General features: G+C 39.0%; 1 protein-coding gene across 5 annotated transcripts in view; it reads right to left on the bottom strand.

The window, feature by feature from the left end:
- The window catches only part of LOC413319 (dynein regulatory complex subunit 7), a 77,775-nt gene that overhangs the window by 3,212 nt on the left and 49,961 nt on the right, over positions 1–24,602 (bottom strand). For all 5 annotated transcript variants that reach the window (XM_016912348.2, XM_016912346.1, XM_016912343.1 and 2 more), the window contains one exon: positions 16–372. In XM_016912348.2, the coding sequence (XP_016767837.1) occupies positions 16–162 (147 nt within the window). In that variant the 5' untranslated portion in view covers positions 163–372. The remainder of the gene's footprint in view (positions 1–15; positions 373–24,602) is intronic.

The raw sequence follows: 24,602 nt of genomic DNA on the forward strand, positions 1-24,602 counted from the left end.
AAAAAAAAATTTTACCTCAATTAAATTTTGTTGCTCCTTTTCAGCTAATAATAACTTTTCTTGTAATTTTCTCGCTTTTTCTTCTTCCGATTCTGATAAAAATTGATTTTTATACTCTACATTGAGATTAAGTTTGTATTTGGTAATCTCGGGACGTATCATATCTTCCTGAAATTTCTTTTCCGGTTGTGGTATGTAAGGGCATGATCGTCTTGTCAAATCACAAAGTGTTTGCTCTCTAGATGCATAACCACTTACTACAAATGCATTATACCCTTGACCTAATAACAAGCTAGTAAGAAATGTTGCACATTCAAAGCAATTCCCTTTTCGAAACTTCTGCACCCATGTAGGTGAACGCACTTGCTTTGGCTGTAAATATAAATAGTATCATAAATGTGATATTATAAGTGAAAATTTATAATTTTACGTATAAGCAGCAGATGAGATATAGATTAACATTTATAAATCTAATATTTGTAAAAAAAATTTTATATACATGTAATATATATAATAGAATCCTTTGTAAATTCAATATTTAGTTTCACTTATTCGTAATCTTAAAAATTTACATTCAAATACATAATCTATTTTGTTTTATTTTGTTTATTTATTGTTGATTTTAATTCCAATATAATCATTTACAACGTCGCATCTAAAATATAAATATAAGAAATTTTTAAAACATAAAAAAACATTTATCATATTTATCTTGTCTTATGTTTTAATAAAATAATAAATATTTTGAGAAAAGCAAAAATAGAAATTTTAAAACATTTTATCAAAAAACCTATCTAATTTATTGAAGCGCTATTTTTTTTTTTAAATAAAGTTCTTCATATAGGATACCAAATATATAAAATATTTTATAATAAAATATTTATTCTTATTTGTAATTTTAGATTGAAATTTAATTTTATTTTCAATCATTATTTTTATGTTATGATATTTTTATCTTATTCCAAGTCGAATCGATAATGTTGAGAATGATACTAAAATGATAAAAAGAATCTTACTGGTCCAGGGGTATGAGATAAAAAATATTAAATGTTAAATATATTCTGTTTGTAATATAAAAACACTTGTTGCTTTAAATCGATTTTCTCATTATTCAATAATTTAATAAATTGTAAATTAATGATCGATAAAATAATTTATTAACAAAATCTGCCATACCGACTGTCAATAATATAAACACATTTACCATTGGTTTCACGTGAAAACACAGAAGTAATAATAATAACACTAAAGAGTAAATATGTATATCCCACACATAGCTACTAATCGTCCAAGAAGAGTACCCATTCAAATGCGCTGCTGAGCACGTGGCAACTCGTGCGTATTCTCGGTCCCTGACCTACAGAACTATATTATGATCTACGCGTAGAATTACAACGGAAGTAAGCATATGTTATAAAAAGACAAACATAGCAATTGAGAAAAAAGCAATCGGTAAAACACGAAAATTTTTCGCAAAATGCAAACAAAAAAAAAATTATAATCTTTATTTCATAACAATAATTCTTAAGAATATTACAATTTCTGAAGATGTTATTTTTATTAAATTTATAAGAAAGATTAAATTATACTGAAATTTAAATCGAAAATGGTTCTCATCCTTTCGTATCTTGAAAAGAAAGAAAAAGCAATCTTTTTTGCAAGAGCGCTTAGAGTCTAGGTAAGATAGAGATGGTCAGTGGGTGGTACTACTATCCCTCGATCCCTTCACCCACTTCCGCCCCTTCTGTCCACCTAACCTAACTTTACCATATCCACCTTGCCCCTCCGACCATCCCTCGAACACTCTCGGTCTTGCTTTCTCGCCCATTGGCGTTGTTCACCCCTCCGTTCCTCGCTTGCCCCCGCGCGTCACCAGTTCCGCGCGACCCCTTCGACCGGCACCCACGTGGGACGCAAGACGAGGGTGTGAGGTAGCAGACAACGCGGAGATACCGCCGCCGTGGCAGCTGCGCTCAGTGTTTCTCAACCATGAACTTACATCAGTCACGATGTAATTTACAGTTCAAATGAAAATCTAATTAAATTACAATAGAAATTAAATATTTATAGATATGCGCTACAAATGATAAAAAAAGAAGAAAAAGAAAGATATATAAATACTTGATAAAATTTAAAATGACAATTTATAAATATATATTTTTCTTTTGTTCATATATATATATAGAAATAAAAATCATACTGATCTTCAGAAATGTAAGATATTTTTCTAACAATAAACTAAATTTGTTATAAAAAGAGGACTGAATATTTTTCCAAGTTGAAATAATTTAAAACAGATTGTAAAATAAACGTATTGATTAAATTTTGTATTATTTTAATTTCAACTTTTAATTGATAAAAATTTATAGAAATCAGAGAACATCCGTATAACTATCACGCGTTATTAATCATCAAATAAAAAAAGAATCATGTTTATTCTGAATGGAAGAAAAGTAAACGTTGAGCGATTGTGACAATTTAAAAGGACAAAAATCCCTTAATTCCACGAGGCGCACGTTATCGATAATTCCCCTTCTGATCTACGTTCGCGGAAGTGGACGAGAGAGAACGTGATTTACGCCGAGACGATGCTCGTGGGTATCAGTCGTAGGGTACATGATCAAAGCGCGACGGTCGAAAGCGTGGATCGAAGCGGTGATTGGTCGGCTTCGAGCGGGGTGCCGCGAGATAGCGCTTTTCGGGACGCCTCGATGTCGTGCTCGGCGCTGGTCGCCGTATCGAGGACGTTATCCGTGGACGCGACCAGAGTGCTGTGTAGCCGTCCGTGTACGTATACGGATCACCACATACACGAGCCACGAATGTGTTGGCGCGCGTTGGGAGATGGAACGACCGAGGGCGAAGAAAAGGAGGGATGAAGAGCGACAGAGAGAGAGAGAGAGAGACAGAGAGAGAGAAAGCTAGAGAGTTACAGCGGTGGAATAGAGAGGGATGGTAGAGAAAGAGAGAGATAGGAGGAACGAGGCCTAAATCAGGGGCGATCGCACCGAGCGACGTCGCTATCTCTCTGAATATGCGAACCACTATTTGGCGTCCGCGGCGCGTACGTACCTAGTACCCGGTATTACTAGATACTAGATAGTACCTAGTCCCTGCCTGCCTATATACCTTGGCTAGATGTTCCATTCGCTCTATGTGTACGCGCATCTCTATACGCTGAGGCGAAGAGCGCCCTACACGGCACACAATCTCTGGGTTTACACCTACATACCCTGCAAACTGTGTCGCGATATATATCGAACAAATCGCGATGTGGACGTGGGAGGATGAGACTGTTCGAAAAACTATGAAATGAACTCGTAGTCAGTGTCATCGAGAAAAAGATATTTCGAGATGCAACTGAGGTGTACAATTGTAAATAAATTTTAACTTGTATCGATATTTATCGCCGATGAAAAGAAACTCGGCCTAATCGAGAAATAGTCGATAATAAATATTCTATACGCAAGCGTAATGATGGTGAAAAAGAATCACAGATAACATCATCTAGTATCGATGTTTTGAACTATCGAATTATCAAATAATGAGTGTAGTTAATATATACATATATATAAAGGCATGATGATTGAAGCGCATTTTTATTTATTTGTTAATTAATTTGTACATAATCTATTCTTCAGAAGTACTATCAATGAAAAATATTAATTTATATTGGTAAAATTCTTTGCGTTAATCGTGACTATTCATGCAACAGCTGTTCCTAATACTTTCCATTTGTAAAACAGATTTGAATAAAGAAGAATAACTTTGTAAGTTCAGCTTGAATTATATCATTGATTGTAGTACGGGAAATGGAAATAAGTACCACAACACAAGCCTAATTTGAAATTTCAACATCGTCTATTCGTTTTCGTAACCATAAATTCAACGATAGGAAATCTTCGTATATCTTATGAACTCATAATATCTGACCATTAAACCGAAAATTAATAATTCAAACGATCACAACGAAAAAAAGATTTCTCGTCGCAAATTTAATTTAATTGGTGATCGAAAACTTGGCGTTTGATCGCAACGCTTGATCGACTAAAATAACAGGCGTCGTGATATTATCGAAAGAAAAAAATTAACGGGGAGGGGGATATTTACGAGTTTAAATGCACGTTTGAAAAAGAATGCCGTTCGAAGAGAGTTGGGCTATCTCTATTGACGGCCAATCGTTACAAATACCTGTGATACATAAGTGGGTGGCAAAACGGAGCCTCGCCGTGCTCTAACGAGCCGTACACGTGTTTCTGACATCGGCGCTATAAAGTAAGTACGTATACGGACACGCGTGTCTCCATCGAATGTATGTGTACGGGATGTGTATTAACACGCGCCAAAGAGAGAGAGGAGGCATCCATATACGTGCAAACTCGGCACATCGTAAGCCCTAGAGCCGGTTTTCAATGAGCGAGTGGCAGGAAGAAGAGAGGGAGAAACGGCAACAGCCAGAACCGGCGTAATGCAGGAGGAGGAGGAGGAGGAGGAGGAGGAGGAGGAGGAGGAGGAGGAGGAGGAGGAGGAGGAGGAGGAGGAGGAGGAGGAGAAGCATGGTGAAAAGTGACGACGGAGAAACAAACGAGTGAAGAGAGGAGAAAGAGGAAGAGCAAGTGGCAGGAAGAGGGAGGAGGAGGAGGAGGAAGGAGAGGAAGGGAGGCAAGAATGGACGAGAGCGGGAGGAATATAAACCCTTATCGAAATCGTGATTCACCCCACATTCTCTGGAAACCCCCTAACCTATTAACATCCATATCGCAATAACAGATACACGTGTATAACCGTGTTTCCGCACAGCCATTCGTCCTTGCACACCTTCGTAATTACTTAGCGATTACTCGGTCACGAGAAACGCGCCATGCTAAATTTCTTAATACCATTTAACGATATTTATCTATTTTCGGTCACGCGACGATGGGCAAAATTATGCAAATCCTTTCGAAAAATGGGGAAGAGTTTAAATAAATCGTTACAATTTTCTATTCTCTTTTCTTATTCGACTAGTTTTCTTTTTTTATTCGTCTCTGTAAACAAACCGTACGAACTTAGTGGCAATTAATTAAGACGTTAAATTTGCAATTCAATCGTAAAGAGGATGGCTCGATGAATGCCGAGCATTATTGTTCCAACGATATCCTTATCGGCGGGGTAACATTTATTTCGAGATTCTTTCTCTAATCTGCACACCCGACTCGATAGTTACTTTGATTTTTCGCTGTTCGTTTATGGACCAAGTTTCTCCAAGTTAAAAGGAACTTTAAGCACTTTTCAGAGAGTGACGTTAAATAAAGTAGAGGACCGTTAAAAATCGTCAAGTCGGACCTTATGAAGTATACCGTGAATACTTACTTACGATGAATGAAATCAACGTTGTCCCCGTTGAAAATGAAAAGAATGTATTCAAAAACGACAAGGGATTTAGAGAGCGAAAGGGAAGAAAATACACCCGATGATATTTTAAAGAGTTGATTAAAAAATTACGGCGGCAATCAGTTTCCCCGATAACGAGAAATATTCGGAAGGGAAAATTTGACGCGATGACCTTTCCATCAAACTTTTCTTTTTCAAATGTTACGCGTATCAAGGCTTTACGTTCCATCCGAAATTACCGAGATACCTGGAACCGCTATCGCCATTAAGCGATCTTAGCTCGAAACGATCCCATCACGAGCGCGCGAGCCTCGCGGTGGATCGTCACCGTCAAATTCGTACGAAAAGACAAAGAGGGAAGATGGGAAGAGGAAAAAGAGCGAGAGGGAGGGGGAGTATACGAAGGAGAATTAGCAAAGAGAGGGAGGAGAGATGGAAGGTGGTTTTCGAGCGGACACCCAGTGCATCGAGATAGATAGGTAGATAGACGTCCGGATAGATGCATGCCACGGCAGCCGGGATGTCGAGGGGGTAGTGCAAAGCGGACAGAAGCAAAGGGGGGAGGGGAGGGGAGGGAGGGAGGGAGGGTGGCGGTAGATGGTCGCGGTGAGACGCGAGACGAAAGAGGGATGAGGAGGAAGAGCACGGGAGGATGAGGTGGATGAGGAGGTGGAGCAGAAAGGGGTCGATGGTGGGTGGGTTGGCTGAGGAGAGTGGGTGGCGGTTCTCTCGCTGATTACGTCGCAGGATGGCCAGGAGAGAGAAACGCCGGAGAGGATGCCGCTACGCCGTGCGCGGAGGAGGCCCGTTTGCTGGATAGAGGCGAATATATCCGCAATGTCCTACCACCAACCCTATACCCGGCTACCTATCTTCGTCCTCTCCTATTTTCTCTCTCTCTCTCTCTCCATCCCCCGTCTCTCTCTCCTCCTCTTCGTTTCTCAACCTGCTTTCTCTCCGTCTCACCCTTCTCACACGCTATCCAACTCTCCTTGTCCCATCTACGTTTGTCTTTGTCCGTTACCGTTATATCCCTTTCTCACCAGCAGCCTCCCGGGTGGCAGGGCCCTAAGCTAAACTAAGCTACGCCAGGATAGGATAGCATCAGGAGGATAGGATGGGATAGGATGGTGCCCACCTACCCTCGCACACACAGCGACTAGGACCACGTCGACGAGGAGGAGGACTACGACGACGACGACGACGGCAACGGGAACGGCGACAGCGACGACGACGACGCCGACGACGACGACGACGACGATCTCTCGTGCAGAAGTAACTCACCCTCCTAGTGTTTTCTCCGTCTCGATTCTCTCTATATCCATCCGGCTATCTTTCTCCTCGTCACACTTGCTTTCTCGCCAATCCTATCTCCTCGCACCAACGTTCCTCGCGTCTCGTTCTTTCGTCCCTCGGCCGTCTCGCTCTCCACCAGCCAGTAACACCCACGGACCCCGGGGGGTTAGTTAGGGGTGGTATATTGACGGCCGGCGTCGCGAGGACGCCTATACTTAGTGTGCCGGCGAACCGACGCGTTTCCAGCTAGGCGTCCATTCCACCCTTCCTCCTTCTCTCTCCGCTCTCCGCCACCATCGGCCACCCTTCACGACCACCACCACCACCACCACCCCCCCTCTACACCCTCCTCCGCCGGCGACCCATTCTACACCCTCTACCGCCACCTTTCTCGAACCCCTTCCCTCCCCCGGACTCTCCCACGGTCCATCCTTCGTCCACCGCTCCTCAAACTACCGTTCACAACCCCCTATCTCGACCTTCTTCTACCACGCGACCCCACGATAAGTAGGGTCGCGTGGAGTTTAGGCGCAAAAAGAAGCGACTGGAAGAAAGCAGTATTCTCGAAACTCGTACGACTCGATGACTACGCCGAAGAAAGAGGAAGAGGCAACCTGTTTCCAAATTACTTCCTCGCGAACCGAGAGATCCGCCGGGTTACACGGTGGACGACAAAATCGATGCCTGTGTGGGCACTATGAAACCTTTATGACGCACCTGATGTGAGAAAACGAGGGGAAGCAAAGAGGACGAAGACGAAGACTACGACGACGAGTAGGGAAACCGGGTGCAAACTGGGGTCAGATGGGAGGGAAAAAGGGGAAAAGACAGAGAAGGAGAAGGAGAGACAGGTCTCGATTAGGGAGCGACCGAACGAAATTATGTATACCGCGTCGAAGATGATGGCGACGATGCACGCGATGGGTTCCCCAGGCGCGCAAGGTCTGTTCATCGAGGGGGGATGTGGCTAGGAAACGGTTTCTTTGTCGGTAGTTTCTCCGGCGTGCGGATCGGTTTCTTCAGGGTCCTTAAAAGCGCCGAGAGAACCCCGTCGGAAACTCGTGCTCCCGATCGTCGTTAATTATCATTATTTGCCGTGGCCACGATACAATTTACTTTATTGGTCGCCGAGACGGCCACGCTAACTTCCGAGGCCGCGTAATTACCACCGCTGATACGTCGCGTGTAGTTACACCTGTGTTAGCCCGTGCTTGCATAATTTTCGCATAAATACCACGGCTAACTTAACCCCGAGGATAACTCTTATGAAAAGGGAATTCGTTTATATATATACGTATATAGAAATCTAGGAAAGGATATCTCCCTTCGTTTCTCTCAATAACGATCGACGATCAAAATTCATACACGCGTAGCGGAAACAAAGAAGTTTATTGTAAGTTATCAGAGGCGTGGAATGCCTCCCTTGGTGCACTTACTACACTGCAATTGATGGCGTCCGTTCGATTTGGTACATAGAAAGGCAGTTAACGTAGGTAGGGGATACGAAAAGCAAGAGCGACGAAGGAAGTGTTCGCAGGATCGACGAGTAATCGAATTAAGGGCGCTCGAGATAACTACAACTCTCGAGAACGTTAGTAAGAAATGGATGAAAACGATTTTTATAAATTGTGTTATAAAAAGGAACAATTCGAACTGTAATTAGGAGAATAGAAAATTCAATGATCAATATTATTGTTTATCGTTTCATCGATCTCTTTTAAATCAATTCGAACAATTTATAAAGTTAAAGTAAATTAGAAGAAAATTTATACAAATTTCTGTTCGAACAAATTAAAAAATTCGACAGGTTTATAAGCATGATCGGTGGATAGCCAAACGCTGAGGTTTACGAGAGCGTCACCAACGTCTCATTAAAGGTGTACGTAGTGCCGTGACGTCACATGTAACACCCTCTGCCTGATACGTAAGCAATGTATCACTGAGAGTAGCGCCAGTAAACTTTATATCATTAATTCAGTTTTTGATGCGTCTTGCTAGCGTTCTATCGATCACCCAAGTGTCTTTGTTTGGTTATCGATCGCAAGTACGAACTTTTCACGGTTCATGAAACCACGAAAATTCGAATATTTTTTGTACACGACAAATGTATAAACATACACAGTGAAATTTTAATAACTTGTATCAATTATCTAAAATCATATGCGAGTGAACAAATTGATACGTTTCATCATTACTTGAATTTATTATTGACAGGAAGTAGTCTTCTCTCGTATGTCGATCTTTTGTTATACGATAAAATATTTTCGAAACCGTAATATTTTCAGCCTTTTCTGCCTCGAATCTTACAACGATTTTTTTGTCGACAACGGAGCAAAACAAATTATCGCAGTTATAGATTGCGAACGAGAAGGGTGGAACGTGGAGTAACAGCAGAGATGGAGGAAGAGGCTATAGATAAAAATGCGTGAAAAGTATTCGAGGGCAGATAACGAGGTATCGTTGCGAGGAAATAGAAGATTTACGCGAAATACGATTTCATGATATGCATTATTATTATTATTATTATATCTTTTTTTCCTTTCGAATTAATTTCTTAAACAAATTTTATCGAAATCTTAAAAATAACTCGAAACTTAGATTGTTAGGTTAGGTTGTACATTCTCAAAAATAAGAGATTGTTTTCTAATAACTAAAAATTAAAAAGGACAGAGATATTTTATGATTTCATCATATTTAATCCACGATAATCGTCGATACTATCCGCGTACACACGTACGAAATTCAATGCGTGCAAAAGCGTTAATGCAATTACGCAATAACGGGACAAGATTATCGTATCGTCGTATCGCGGCGAACGTCGATCCAATCGCGTAACAAGGTTATGTTCTCGTTAAGCGTTCTCTACAGTGCAACTTTTACGAAATTCGAGAGATCCGAGCGACTCGATTCGCTTTTCCCCCCGTTAACGTGCGTAAGGTTATCGCAGATTATATATATATGCATTTGCACAGTGAAAAATAAAGGGAAAGAAATCGACGAATTATTTCTTCGAAGGCGAGCCATTCAAATTTCAAGAACGCGCTTTGACTGCGCGCGCATAATTTGCCAGTCGATACTTGTCGCCACAATACGATGAGATTAACCATTGGTTATTTCCTCGCTAAATGATTTTTTATATCAATATAAAAAGATAATTACGGAGAAAAAGAAATTATAATTAATATCGAGATAAAGATTGTCGTTTAATTATTTAGTATCAAGGGATTGATATATCTTTCAAGTGATCGTTCAAAAGAATGGGTGTCACAGCGTTCGATTTAAAGCGGACATTTGAACGGATGGTCGATTACTTTTCGTGCATTCACAATTACTTATCGCCGCGACGGTAAATAACGGCTTCGTGGATACGCGATGCGATTATTCTTTTCCGACGTCTTTCGTTCCCTATTTTTACCATTTATATCTCTTTTAACTTTTCTTTTTTCCTTTTTGATTTTCGTAACGAAGAAGATAGTATCAATCGATCAAACATCATAATATCCGTATAAATCGAGATTCGTTGGCGAAAAAGAAAATAAAATTAATAAAAGTCACTCGTCGATTTTTATTGTATCGATGTATTCAAAATGACAGCTGAAAACGATCGAAAAAATGTGTAAAAAAAAAAAAAAAGGGTAGGGAAGAACGTTTCAGATCTCACGTTTGCGGATCGTTCTTCGAAATAACGTTTTTTTCCTATCGTATTTACCCGGATAACCAAGCAATCCCAGTTCACCGTCGTTCGCCAACTTTGTGCCGCGTCGTGAACAGACGTCGAGTTTGCGGCGGCTCGAATTATCGGTCGGCGACAGTGCTGGCGAGTTTGTCGAAAAGCAGGGCCGTACGAAGCGCTCGCTCGTAAGGAATACTCTCCATAATGAATTTTCACGCACGCAAAAAAAAAAAAATGAGAACGGATCGAAAAAATTGTTATTCGAACTCATTCGAAGCGTGATTGTTACAATTCGAGATTAGCCAGGAAGTTTCGCAATAATTTTCTCTAAGGGAGTAACAATACCTGTTCGCGCCGAGGTGCCTAGGCGCGTCTCCGTCGTAAATTTATAAATATCTCTCGTGGAAAATAAACGACGGACATGATTGATTTATCGTTAAGAAATTATTTATGGAATAAATTTTACTTTACGATCCGAAAGGAATCGAAGGAAAAGAACAACATCGATTTAATCTAATTCTTCAATGATGTAACGTTAAGCGGGCTTTATTTTTAATTATTCGAACAAACGTGAGAGATCTTCTTAAATCAACATGTGATTTTCCATGAAAATTGCAATGGGGAAAATTTAAGCTAGAGATAGAGGGAGAGAAAGAGACAGAGGAAGGGAGAGAGAAGGGAGGAAGAGAAAAGAAAGAGAAAGGATCGTTCGTACCTACAAACTTTGTGAAAACTCTGCTTTACTCGTTCAAGGTTGCCATAATCCCCGTTTAACATCCATTTTTTTATCGCCGCGCTACTACCTTTTTCTTTCTCTAGTCCGTGACCTCGTTCGTTCTCCGACGTAAATTCGTCACAGAGACGCGATGTCCGCGCTTCGTTTGGGGACACCTTTCTTTTCCCTCCTCTCTCTCTCTCTCTCTCTCTCTTTCTTCCACGCTCTATCACGCCATCGTCGTCGTCGTCGCCGCTGTCGTCGTCGTCGTCGTCCTCGTCATTCTCTTCCCCCTCGACCGTTTACTCTTTTCCCTCTCGCGAGAGTGCGTTCGATCGACCTGAATTTTTTTCCTCGTTCGAATCGGGAGTCCTGAGAGCAATTTCTCGACTCGTCGCGGGGTGGTCGTCGCCGAGGAAAACCTCGAGGAAAATCGTCCGATCGATCTGCCTTCGGTCTTCAGGTCCGAAACGAACCAGTAGGAGCGAGCGAGACGCACATATATCGCGAAACGGTGCGAGAGAGAGAGAGGCAGAGGTGCCAACGGAGAGAATTCGCGAGATAGGGGGAAAGAGAGAGAGGGAGAGAGAGAGAGAGAGAGGGAGAGGGAGGGAGAGAGAGAGCGAGGGAGAGTGATCACTGGTACTTGCCGGGGGTCGGTGGGAGGGGTTTGAGGAAGCGTGGCCGAGGGTCGAGAGGAGGAGGTGGAGGGTCGAGGGAGGCAAACACAAGTAGGTGCAATGCGAGTTGCACATATATAGCGGTGTCTATCTGTGTGGTGGTGCGCGGGTGGGCAACTGTGGCCTTAAGCCGCGTCCACAACGTATCGCGACATTTCGGAAATTGCGTTGGTGGCAATAAATATCGAAAATGTAGGGGCGAATATCAGAAAGTCGGATTCGAATTGAAAAACGAATGGAACTAGGTTTAAAAAACATTCGATGATTTTTAACAACGATTTTGAGATCGAATTAAAGTATTTTTGTATAAATTGTGTAAATGGATTGAATGATAAACAGATTTTAAAATTTTTGTGAAATTTATTTCGTTGTATTCGTCCAACGAGTTTTTAAACGAATTAAAAGGCAAGAGTCACGATTGGTATAATTTTCAATTTTCAGATTTCGAGAGAAGAAAAGTTTCGGTGTGAGGAAAGCTTTAAGCTGGTCGGGTGGACAGGATGAGGTACACGTACCACTACACCGAAATCTTACGAGCCTGCCTCTGCTAACTACCTCCTATCTGCCCTGCCCGAGGCCCTGAAAACGTTCTACGTTACGCCTCGCGGGGACCCATTTCGCGCGAGCTTCGTGCACAGGAACGTACGTTCATTTTCCAGTACCTCTAACTGTTCGTACAAATTTTTCAAACAATTTTTCTTTTCCCCGAGTTTACCAGCAACGAGATGTCTATAAAAGAAACAATTAATCAATTAATCAACAACAAATTCAATCTCTTTAAAAATTTCGTAACGGATAATAAAATAAATTGTCAACTAAAAATCGATCGATAACTCGTTTATTAATTAACTCGTTTTAATATTTCAGCAATACCTGAACTCTCTCCTTTATCGTAGAAAGAAAGAAGGGGGGCGGGAGAAGACAGGTATAAAATCATGTCGAAGGACGGAAAAGAAAGAGCGATCATTTTCTAACCTACTATCCTAAAGTTGATTTCGAAAACGGTGCGTTTCAAGATGCCGCAATGCAGCAGTAAGAGAGAAAAGAGGCACGCTAACCGGCCGCCTCTCTCGCAATGTTGAAAGAATTTCCTGCGCGCGGCCAAAGCCACCGTTTCGGGAGGATAGCAGGGCCGAAGCGATTCTTTCCACGACCCCGATCACCGCACTTTTCTCCATTTCACGCGGAACGGACGTTCTCGACGGGACGAGCGGCGCACCGACGTGTCTCATTTCCTCTCACTCCACCTCCTCTCCGCCTCCCTCTCTCCCCCTCCCATCTGTCCCCTTTCTCGTGCCTTGCCCCTCATTTCGGGATCCCTCGCCGTTGCTAACGGACCGATGGCCGAGAAAACAGTCTCGGCGATCGGAATGAGAAATGTGCGCCTCGAAAACAAGCCGCGTCGTTCACCGCACGATGCTGGATCATCGGCTCGTTTTAAAGGGACACCTTTCGTTTCACCATATAGATTCGTAATTCTGAATACTAGGAATATTGGAAAAAAGGAATATTGTTAGAATGTTTATTAATATATATGTAAAGAGATATTTAGTATCTTAAAAATAGAAAGAAATAAAAATTAAACCAGTAATAAAATTGTATTTGTTCTTTATTAAGAGATTAAAGTAAGTAAATAAATATGTGTTCGAAATTACAGGTTGTTTACAGATTATTGATCTTGATACCGCGAATGAATTGTTTAAAAGATTGAAAAGGGTATTGAAACGAGCGCAAGAGGGAGAATAATTGGAGGAAAGCGAATGCAAAGGGAAAAATAAGATTGAGATGTGAACGCGTGATTCAGCTCAGTTATTGTTAAGCACAACACGGCTTATTAAATCGAACGCGAATCGCGGCTGCTTTTCTTCTTTCTCTCGGTCGAGTCGATCGTCGAGTGGATCGTACGGTATGGGCCGTATATGATCGAAAACACACACGGCGGGCAACGTGCCATATCAGCAACTGTGTCAGAGGTGTCGTGACGTTTTGCGGGGATTTATATCGAAACCGATTTGCATTCTTCGCTAATCACCTAAATCTTACCTTTCCAATCCTTCATTTTATCTTTCGTTTTAGAATGGAAAATGGAACCATTTCTATAGTATTATAAACTAAATATCAAATCCAATAGATTTAAAGTATCGTAATGGATGTACTTTTGGTAAAAATGGTTTGAAATGGAAATTAATTCTAATACAATTTCAAATTCTTTAAATGATGCGAAAATTGAAAAACTTCATCTTTATTCCGAAAAATCTTAGAAGAATAAATATTTAAAATTACGAATTATGAAAAAAACGGGGAAGAAAAGAAGGAAAAACGAAAATTTTTGAGGATTAAAATAAAGTCTAACGAAACGAGATTTTTTTATTTTCGAATTTTACTCGGCAAGAAGACGAAGAAGGTTGCGGAGGAGGAAGAAGGAGCGTTTGAAATGGAAATTAATTTTTTTAAATAATGATAGACGATTCGATATAATTTTACGATTTTAAAATTCTAATACAATTTCAAATTCTTTAAATGATTCAAAAATTGAAAAACTTCATCTTTATTCCGAAAAAATCATAGAAGAATAAATATTTAAAATTACGAACTATGAAAGAAACGGGGAAGAAAAGGAGGAAGGACGAAAATTTTTGAGGATTAAAATAAAGTCTAACGAAACGAGATTTTTTTATTTTCGAATTTTACTCGGTAAGAAGACGAAGAAGATTAGAAGGAAGAAAAAGGATTCGATATAATTTTACGATTTTAAAATTCTAATACAACAATATTTCATCGATCATTTCAAATTTTTTAAATGATTCAAAAATTGAAAAACTTCATCCTTATTCCGAAAAATCTTAGAAGAATAAATATTTAAAATTACGAACTATGAAAAAAACGGAGAAGAAAAGGAGGAAAGACGAAAATTTTTGAGGATTAAAATAAAGTCTGACGAAACGAGATTTTTTTATTTTCAAATTTCACTCGGCGGAGGCAAGAAGACGAAGAAGGAAGAAACGGCGGACCTGGTACACATTCGGGAATTGCGATTCCAGGGAAACATCGCCGAGGGCGACGTGATTTCTCGTTGAACTCGGCCGGAGTCTTTCCTTTATCCGATCCGTGCGCGCGGCCGAAAAGCGTGCGAACGATTTCTGAAACCTTTTAGCTGTGGAGCGCGAACGACGCCCAAAGAGACTAGCTCGGCAGAGCTCGAGGAAAGAGTGGAACGGACAGAGGAAAGCGTGGATTTCGGGCTCTTTGCTCCGCCTCTATAAAGCAACGCTTTTTAACCGTGCCGATCGCGCCAAAGGATTTCCCTTCTTCCGATCTTAAGGAACGAAAATTTTCAAACTTGGAATAGTTTGTTCGTCTCGAAATTTTATTGGAATTTCACGAGAATTTTATTTATCGTCCTTGTTGTCATTATCTCGTTCGATGTAAATGTAAATTAAGAAAAATTAATCGAATCGATCGTGATTCATCTTGCTCTCGAGGAATTTTAAGCGAGTGTTGATCCATATTAGAAAAAAAAGAAAAAAAGGAAGAGTTCCAGAGTAACAACGTCATTAGTAACCGAGAGAAAAGAGCCGGAGGGGCCAATTAATCTCGAATCTAAGCTCGTGAAAAAATAGAGCGTTACATATCCGAGCTTAGCCTTTGAACGTGAAACGCGAAGGAAACGAACATTGCAGACCATCAACCGTGGTAATTCGTCAGCGAAGGAAAATCTTCCGCTGCGATCGCTCCCGATTCTCGGACCAATTATTCCAACCAGGGGATTAGCAGTATCTAAATTAAACGAGTGAATTCGAAAATCCATATACATATATATTGGAACCTTAATTTAATAAACTTATCTTTTATATAAATTCAAAAAATTACGATACCAAAATTCATAACAAAATTTAAACAATTGAGAATTTTGGAAAGATTCGAGCGAAAAATTTGAATACGAATGAAACCTCGACGATGATTTTCCGAAGATGGAAATCAAGTTTCAACCGCGTGGAATTTCTTCGTTCGAGGGAGAGAGAGAGAGATGGAGAATCGAAGGACGAAGGGGAGAGAGGGAGACGATTACAATAAACGCTGCGTCCATCACGGTCCGCCGGCGAAAATCAATGAACGTCCCGGTCGCGAAACAATGAAAACCGAATTTCAGTGGCTGGAGAGGAAGAAGAAGAAGAAGCGTTGGAGGGCCGCGCTTCGTGGCCAAGAGAGGAGAGAGGCCCTCTTTTCTTCTCCTCTCCCCAGTTTTTCGAAGGTTGGGACGTGGGTTTCCGCGAAACATCGGCTCGAAGCCGGAGCAGTTGCGAGAGCGGGCAAGGTATTGATGAAAGGTGAGGCGATCGATCCGATACGCTACTGGGTGTCCCGGTTTGATTTACGGCCGAGTTCCGGCCGGGCATCGCGTTAATTTGCGACTCGATTGTGGAATGAAGTGGCCCGAAGTGGGAGGAAAGGATGCTTCCTGACAAACCTGTTAGGAAATAGTGTTATTATGTTCTCGTTTGTAGAAACTATAGAAACTATAGTTTTCGATTCGAGAAATTAATAAAATTTGTGAATTTATAGCATTTTGAATAGGTGGAATAAAAAAATTCGACGAGTATTTTTTCCCATCGTGTATAATACAAACGACTTTAAATTGGGACTAAGTAAAGAGATTAGTTTCAAAGTTAAGTTAAATTGGAACAGTGTTTAAACTACTAATGAGATATACGTGTCCCATGAAGCAGAAAGCTACGTCATTTTCGCTGCTAAACCTTTTACCTTTTTTTCCACGTATCCTCCCACTTTCTTAATACAGTTTGTATGCCCTTTAATTGTAACAATTCCACATTCACCCTATATTTTAAAAGTTTCCTCTTATGTACAAATATATCGATATAAAACAAAGGATAAATTCTTCGCAAAATTTTCTTATCTTAAGTGTTAAACAAAATTCTGTATTCTGAAGAATACAATTTCGATAGAATATTCCTTCCACGAATATTTCCAATATTTCTATCATTCTTCCAATTTTAATATTAATCCTAATTATTTCATTTACTTCGATTAAACTTAATTTAATATTATCGAGAATCCTTTATTATTATTTTATTATTATTTTATTTATTATTATTTTCGCTGCTAAACCTTTTACCTTTTTTTCCACGTATCCTCCCACTTTCTTAATACAGTTTGTATGTCCTTTAATTGTAACAATTCTACATTCACCCTATATTTTAAAAGTTTCCTCTTATGTACAAATATATCGATATAAAACAAAAGATAAATTCTTCACAAAATTTTCTTATCTTAAGTGTTAAACAAAATTCTGTATTCTGAAGAATACAATTTCGATAGAATATTTCTTCCACGAATATTTCCAATATTTCTATCATTCCTCCAATTTTAATATTAATCCTAATTATTTCATTTACTTCGATTAAACTTAATTTAATATTATCGAGAATCCTTTATTATTATTTTATTATTATTTTATTTATTATTATTTTCGCTGCTAAATCTTTTACCTTTTTTTCCACGTATCCTCCCACTTTCTTAATACAGTTTGTATGCCCTTTAATTGTAACAATTCTACATTCACCCTATATTTTAAAAGTTTCCTCTTATGTACAAATATATCGATATAAAACAAAAGATAAATTCTTCACAAAATTTTCTTATCTTAAGTGTTAAACAAAATTCTGTATTCTGAAGAATACAATTTCGATAGAATATTTCTTCCACGAATATTTCCAATATTTCTATCATTCCTCCAATTTTAATATTAATCCTAATTATTTCATTTACTTCGATTAAACTTAATTTAATATTATCGAGAATCCTTTATTATTATTTTATTATTATTTTATTTATTATTATTTTCGCTGCTAAATCTTTTACCTTTTTTTCCACGTATCCTCCCACTTTCTTAATACAGTTTGTATGCCCTTTAATTGTAACAATTCTACATTCACCCTATATTTTAAAAGTTTCCTCTTATGTACAAATATATCGATATAAAACAAAGGATAAATTCTTCGCAAAATTTTCTTATCTTAAGTGTTAAACAAAATTCTGTATTCTGAAGAATACAATTTCGATAGAATATTCCTTCCACGAATATTTCCAACAATATTTCTATCATTCCTCCGATTTTAATATTAATTATTTCATTTACTTCGATTAAACTTAATTTAATATTATCGAGAATCCTTTATTATTATTTTTCTTATTACAATTCTCATCTTGTCTTGGATCAGCGTTCCGCGAGTTAAACTCGAACACCCGGTACAATTTCCATCGCGTTTAATTGTTCCCTCTCCGGCCCGCTTATCCGTAACGCCGTGGGCGAGCGAAAAACGCGCGACCGATTCTCGGAAGGAGGCTCTCTCTCGGCGACGGCGGCGACGACGACGACGACGATGGTGGAAGAAACAACAGGGGAGAGAAAGGTGGAGGACAGAGGGTGGCAGCGGGAAGAGGGGCAGGAAGGAAGCCAGAAAATGTGGGGGCGTAGAAGATTCGACCGTCCTTAGGGGTTTTCGAGCAGCCGCGGGCCTTCCAAGGGCCAGGCCGAATTTCTACCAGAAACGCGCCCTTCTTTTTCCCTTCGCACGGATGGATGGATCGTCCAAAGAGAGATCCTCGGGATTTTTTCTCCCGAAATTCTCCTTCGAACGAACGCCTCCGTTCTGGGAATCTAATCTAATCTGGTTAGGGATGAATCTTCGATGAAATATCAAGAAATATATCTGTTTTTTTTTTTTGTAAATTTGGAAAAATGTCGAACGAAGAGAATTATTTTTGTCGTGAGAAAACAGATCGAGATGAAAATATTGAGCTTCAAAGCGTGGCGAAGAATTTTCGAAACGAAAGAAAACAGGGAGCTGAAGAAGTTTTGCTTCTAAACGGTCGACCGTACCACTCCTCTTAACCCTCCTTGTACACGATCGCTTAACGATTCCTATCGTTACCCTCCCTCCGAAAACAAAACCAGCTTACGTTTTACGATGCTTCCACGAGTCTCAAAAGAACAGTATCATAAAAGGATACCGTTGGATGACCACCGCTATCTTTGTACCCACCAAGATATTTTTTTTCTTTTTTTTTTAAAAATCAAGAAATCTTGCAATTAGATTTATTTTCTTGAAAAATAAATCGCTTCGAGAAATATTTCTACCTTCTCCAGAATTTGGAAATCGATTTTCACGCAATCTTTGCTTCGCACAGAATTATCTCGAAATTCGTAAAATTGCTTGTATCTTGAAAAGTAGAAAAAAAAAAAGAAAAATATCGAGCACAATTATTACAAGCGACTCATTTTTTCGTTCATCGAAATCCAACCAAGAATGTAATAATATATCCCTTAAGAATGAAATTTCACGATCCATCATTCACCTCGACCAATCATGATCGTCTATCGAACGAGGCGAATGGACAAGAGGAATTGGCATGGCAGCCAAAGAGAAAACGGGCGAACTCGAAATAATCCGAAAATTACCGTGCACGTCACGCGGCACGTCAGGACGACGACGCGCCTCGTTCACGAGGGTTGAAGTTCTCTCTCTCTCTCTTTGTCTCTCTCCGTCTCTCTCTCTCTCTCTCCCGCGTCCTTCGAATCCCGTCGTCGGGAGAGGAATCCAGGAATGAGGGGTCGTTTCGCGGCAGCCGCGAGGTATTTTCGTTCCACGTTCGCTTGTGTCGGGTAAGAAGGGTGGAGAGGAGAGGGGAGGACAACCCTCGAAGAAAGGAAGGCGGTCACGTAGCGTGGAAAAAAACATGGGTTTAATTCTGAAGCGTGTGGTTGCGCGAACGCATGGCCGCGGGAAAACGCGATAAAACGTTAACACTCGGCGATCGATGAATTATGATCAAATCACAATGAATTATTTTTTATTAAATTTCTGGGTGATATTTTTTTTAATATTTTACTCCTCTCCTATTACGTCGCACTATGGAAGATGATAGGGAAATGAATGAATAATATCACGTTATTATAATACAATTGTTGAATTAGGTTTTATATTTATAATTATTATGATGTATGAAAGCTGTACGAAAACGATTAAATTCTTAAAGTGGAGCTGTCTATAAAGAATAGATCGATGAGAGAAGAAAATAGAGAAAGCATTAAGACTCGACGTCTTTATATACTGTAAGACAAAGGCAATACTTTACAATACTTTCGAGACACTTTTATTATATCTAGTAAAATAAAATTTATCGAATTTTTATTATTTTTATTATTAAAAGATTCTGTAGCGAAGATTTCAATCTTTTATTTTTTTCTACTTATAATTTCAATTTAAAAAAAAAATTAAACTGGCACATCCCTGAAGAGATTAATAAAATTATGTTTAATAAAAATCCATGATTAAAAATGAGACTTTTGGCGATGAATTTCAAATTGAAAGCACGATAGTATTTAGATCTTAGAACGCAGATTTAGCCAGGAGATGGTTGCATGTCGCGAAAATCTTTCGTGAACCTGACCGATGGGATCGTTAACGTATCCATGCTTATTATTCAAATTAAACCGCGCCGTTTACACCGACCGGCCAAGCCGTTTAAACGCACGATACACGGCAGACGATCTCTCGTTTACAGCCACTCCGCTTCATCCGACTCTCTTCCTTTCCGCGCCCGATGCTCGACCGCGTTTGTATACGCGTTTATACACGCGTTCGTAATAAAGTTTCAGGACACAAGTACGGTCTCGTGACGAACGATCGCGAGCCAGATAAAGTTACGCGTAATAAGCGGTGTACGGCTGTTGTTTGCGTCGGACAAACTGCTTGTTCAAGGCCACCAAAGAACCCAACGTGGTGTACCAACGCTTAAATAACCTATAATTGTATGTGTTTTTTTTTCTTCTTTAGCTATTTAAAAACTACTAAAAACCTAACCTAAAATTAGCTACCGAAATCGAAATTAATTAAGATATATATATATATATATATTATATATTTGGAAATTAGAAGAGAAAAATTATCATGTTACAATATCCATTGTTTTCAGAATCAAGTGTATGCATCGGTATTGAAGAAATATATGACAACAGAGATATATGAAAAGTAAAATCCAAACAACCTGTAGCATGTACAAGGTTACGTGAAACGAAATATTTACTTTTACTTGTAAATACTTGTAATTTTTACTCGATATGCAACATTTTAAAAATATATTTCAAATGAACGTATTATTTTTTTTTCTCGATGCTCGTTACGTTATTGTATTAAGAAATCCTTTGAGGATGTCGAAATGAGGATTCGAAGATGAGAATGCGGAACATGTCAATAGCTTGCTAATATTCTTAGATTTACACGGTGTAAATACCGTACTTTTTTTTAACTCGTGTCACCTATGACCGTTTGAAACCGCGCATATTCATAGCGTACCAACGGTGAAGTTAAGAGAGACCGATTACCATATCGTTTTATGCATGTATTGCAATGTAGCTTTACGAACAAATCGAAAAAATATAATGTTACGTAAGTGGTAATATCCTAAATATGACATATGCAATGTTATCATTTATCTTTATCATAATTGAATATGTAGAAGATATATGTCGATCTGCGAAAATACGAAGCTTTGTCTAAGGTTCGATTGAATTTAGATTCAAAGAAAAATAACATTTAAATTTCAACGCAAAAATTAAAAATTAATAATCAAATTCAAAAAATATCAATATTTAGAAAAAAAAATAAACTTAAAAGCATAAAAAAGAAAGTGAAAAGATAAATTGGATTAAATAAAAAAAAAAAAGAGTTAAGTTTGTACAAATGATCGAACAGCGTTCGTGTATATATAAATGTATGTGAAAAAGTACGAAGGTTAATTTAGCAGAACGGGGGAAAACATTTAGCCAGTTTCGTGGACAGGAATAATCGTGTTTCGAATTCGGGTTTCGCAGACGGTCCTGCTATTACCATTATTATAAGTTGATGTGACGTGACGTAATGGGAGTTAGAGCCGTATGAATGGGCATAGAGCAACAAGTTGCCACTAAAAACTGGGAGTGAGTTCGTGAGTTGAGTTCTGCTCGTTACACCTCTATATGTAGTTCTTCCTTCCCTATACTATACGCCGTGCTATATACCCCAGCCCGTTATAAACCCTCCGGCTTTTAAAGTATTCTTTTTAAAGCGGAACTGTCCTAACAGACGTCACTGAATCGTAATATTCCGCACGAGTAGAACGACGCGATGACGGATCTTTCTCCTTCCCATTCTTCATCCTTTTCTCTCTCCTTTCTTATCCTTTTTTATTTTCCAACTTATTACAGTGTTTTTTCTTTCTTTTTTTTATCGACTGTTTTAAACAAATTGCACGAATAATCGTAGTATCTACCATCCCTCTCTTCAGGCGAACCGTGAAGTCTGGAATTATGATGAGAGAGAGAGAGAGAGGGAGAGGGAGAGAGAACGGAAAGAGAGAGAGAGAGAGAGAAAGATGAAAACTTTCCGAGTGTTTACCTTTAAATCTTTCTCCAACCGGTAGAAAGAGAGAGTAGAACGGAGAGGGAAGCAATAATGGGATAAAATAGCGGACAAACGTGACAAATGTATCCTGACAGGCCAGAAAGATATATTTCCCTTGTCGTTCGCCTCTTTTTGCCGGCATTTAATACACGATTCCACTGTTGCTTACTGCGCTCGGGACGACTCTCGACAGATTCTTATCGTTCTATTCTCTTTATCGACTGCCAGTTTATTATTCTTTTTTTTTTTTCCCCTCTACCGTTTGTTTTCTTTTTGCTCCTCCCGTGTTTATTTCTCTCTTTTTTACTTGTGTTACGCTACTCGTGTTATTCGTGCGAGATACCGATTGCGAGTCGCGCGACGACGAAGCGAAGGATAATTGACAAGATGTTTGCGAAGAGACGTCGAACGGACACAAAGTGCTTTCGCGTAATAAACTTTTTAAATAAGCATTTTCGAGCTTGTGTATATCTTGATCGAAATTTTTTTTCTTCTATATATAAGATTAAACGCTTTATTCGATGCCTTCCTTTTTTTCCTTCTTCTTTCTTTCCTTTTTAATTTCATAAATTGTTTTTTCCGTTTGACGCGTTAACACGATGTCCGGGTATTAGAGAGATCTGAAGTATCGACGAAAGAGGGAAACTGGGCAATACGCACACACAGTGGCGACACAGTTACACTTTCTCGAACCCTTCACTTTGTCCCTACGACAAATCCTCAATGACGTCAGCTCCCAGCAGCTTTGAAGTTTAACAAACATCGATAGCAGCTGGCCAACGACGTTTCTCTGTTATCCTCAGCTTTCTAAGCAAATATGCGAGCGACTCTTTGATCGTCGTTTTAAATGCTCGCTTCTCGCAATGGACGTACTAAACTTTTTCGCGATTTTTCCATTTTCCATTTCTGATATTTTAAAATTAATCAATTACTAAGTAAGTCGTTTAATACAAAAATTTTAATTATAACTTATAAAGAAAGAAGTGTACACAATAATTTTTAAAATTAAAATTTATTGTAATTGTTAAATTGCCGTTATAAAGAGAAAAAAACAGAGTGATTTCGAAACTTTAACTTTTAGATTTGGAAAAGAATTTGTCAAGGTCATGAGAAAGTAGAAGTTACATAGTGTGAATGAAAGCGAAGACATCTATTTCTACGAACTTTATTTACTGGGCGTTTTCAAAGTTTGCATTTCTCATCCGTTAGCTTCCGCTTTCCTATGACCTTGGCACATTTTAAAGATCATCCAAGTTCTCCCCATCTTTATAATAACCCAAATTTTCTAATAACCAATTTTAACTAATAACTAGCAACCAAACATATAATTCGACAAAATTGATGAGATTATTACGAACATGGAATAATTTAAAAAAATTTCTAAATATATTTTTTCTCTCCTCTTATATACTAATACTTCCAACAGAATCAACGAACGATCGTTTTCACTTGCAAAAATATTGAGTTCTTTTTTTTTTTTCCCTCGGTATCGTTCACGGTGATCTATCACAATAGCATTACTATATTGGGCTCGTTGTGCCATACATTTACCCATCATCAAGTTATCGCGGTTCGTCACGATGATAGACCACGTCCAGCTGACCGAACCGATCCCATGCAATTTGTCAAGGAGACGAAGTTCTCGCTCGGGGCCTACTTCAGGCCGCTTCTGTGACGCATGCGCGCACATCATCGCGAAAAACCGTACAATCACTCTCGATCGGAATTCCACGCCGCCTTCTTGCAGGAATTCCTTTATCATCGTCGGCGAAGACGCGGATGAATGTCGGATCTATAAAGTTTATTTCCATGTTCCGATTGATATGATTTTTACCGGTGTACTTCACACGTGCGTAGTATAAAGATTTATAGAAATCTTTTTAGTCGTTATTTTTCTTACGATAAATTTTTTAAAATTCTGAATTTAAGAATTTTAAAAAAGAACAATGCAACGATTGTTAATTTCACATCAAAAAATTTTAGAATTCAACAATCTAATATTTCGAATATATATATATTATACAAGTTTATTTTAAAAAATATTATTTAAATAAAATCAATTTTCATAATTAAAAAGATTGTATATTTCCAAAAAATTTAATATTTTAAATTCTATTTTGCCAATGGCAACAATTTGTCCCCAAACTTCTTTCAAAGTAACCGACCGTTGATAATAAATCCGAATTTTCGGTAAAAGAAGGCGAGCCTAGGGAAAACAATTGGAGAGGCTAGTGAATTTTTCGTGTTCCGTCGAATTGACGCGACCGAGAAGCACCTCGCAGCGTGGAACGCGGAACGAGTATCGCATCGACGCGTAACAGAAGCAGTGAATTGAACGAGGAAGCAAGTAAGCGATGTACGTGAGGGGTACAGAGTGTTGGCGAGAGGGAGAGAGAGGGAGA

This window comes from Apis mellifera, linkage group LG5 (genome assembly GCF_003254395.2).
Source record: "Apis mellifera strain DH4 linkage group LG5, Amel_HAv3.1, whole genome shotgun sequence".
Taxonomy (NCBI): Eukaryota; Metazoa; Arthropoda; class Insecta; order Hymenoptera; family Apidae; genus Apis; species Apis mellifera.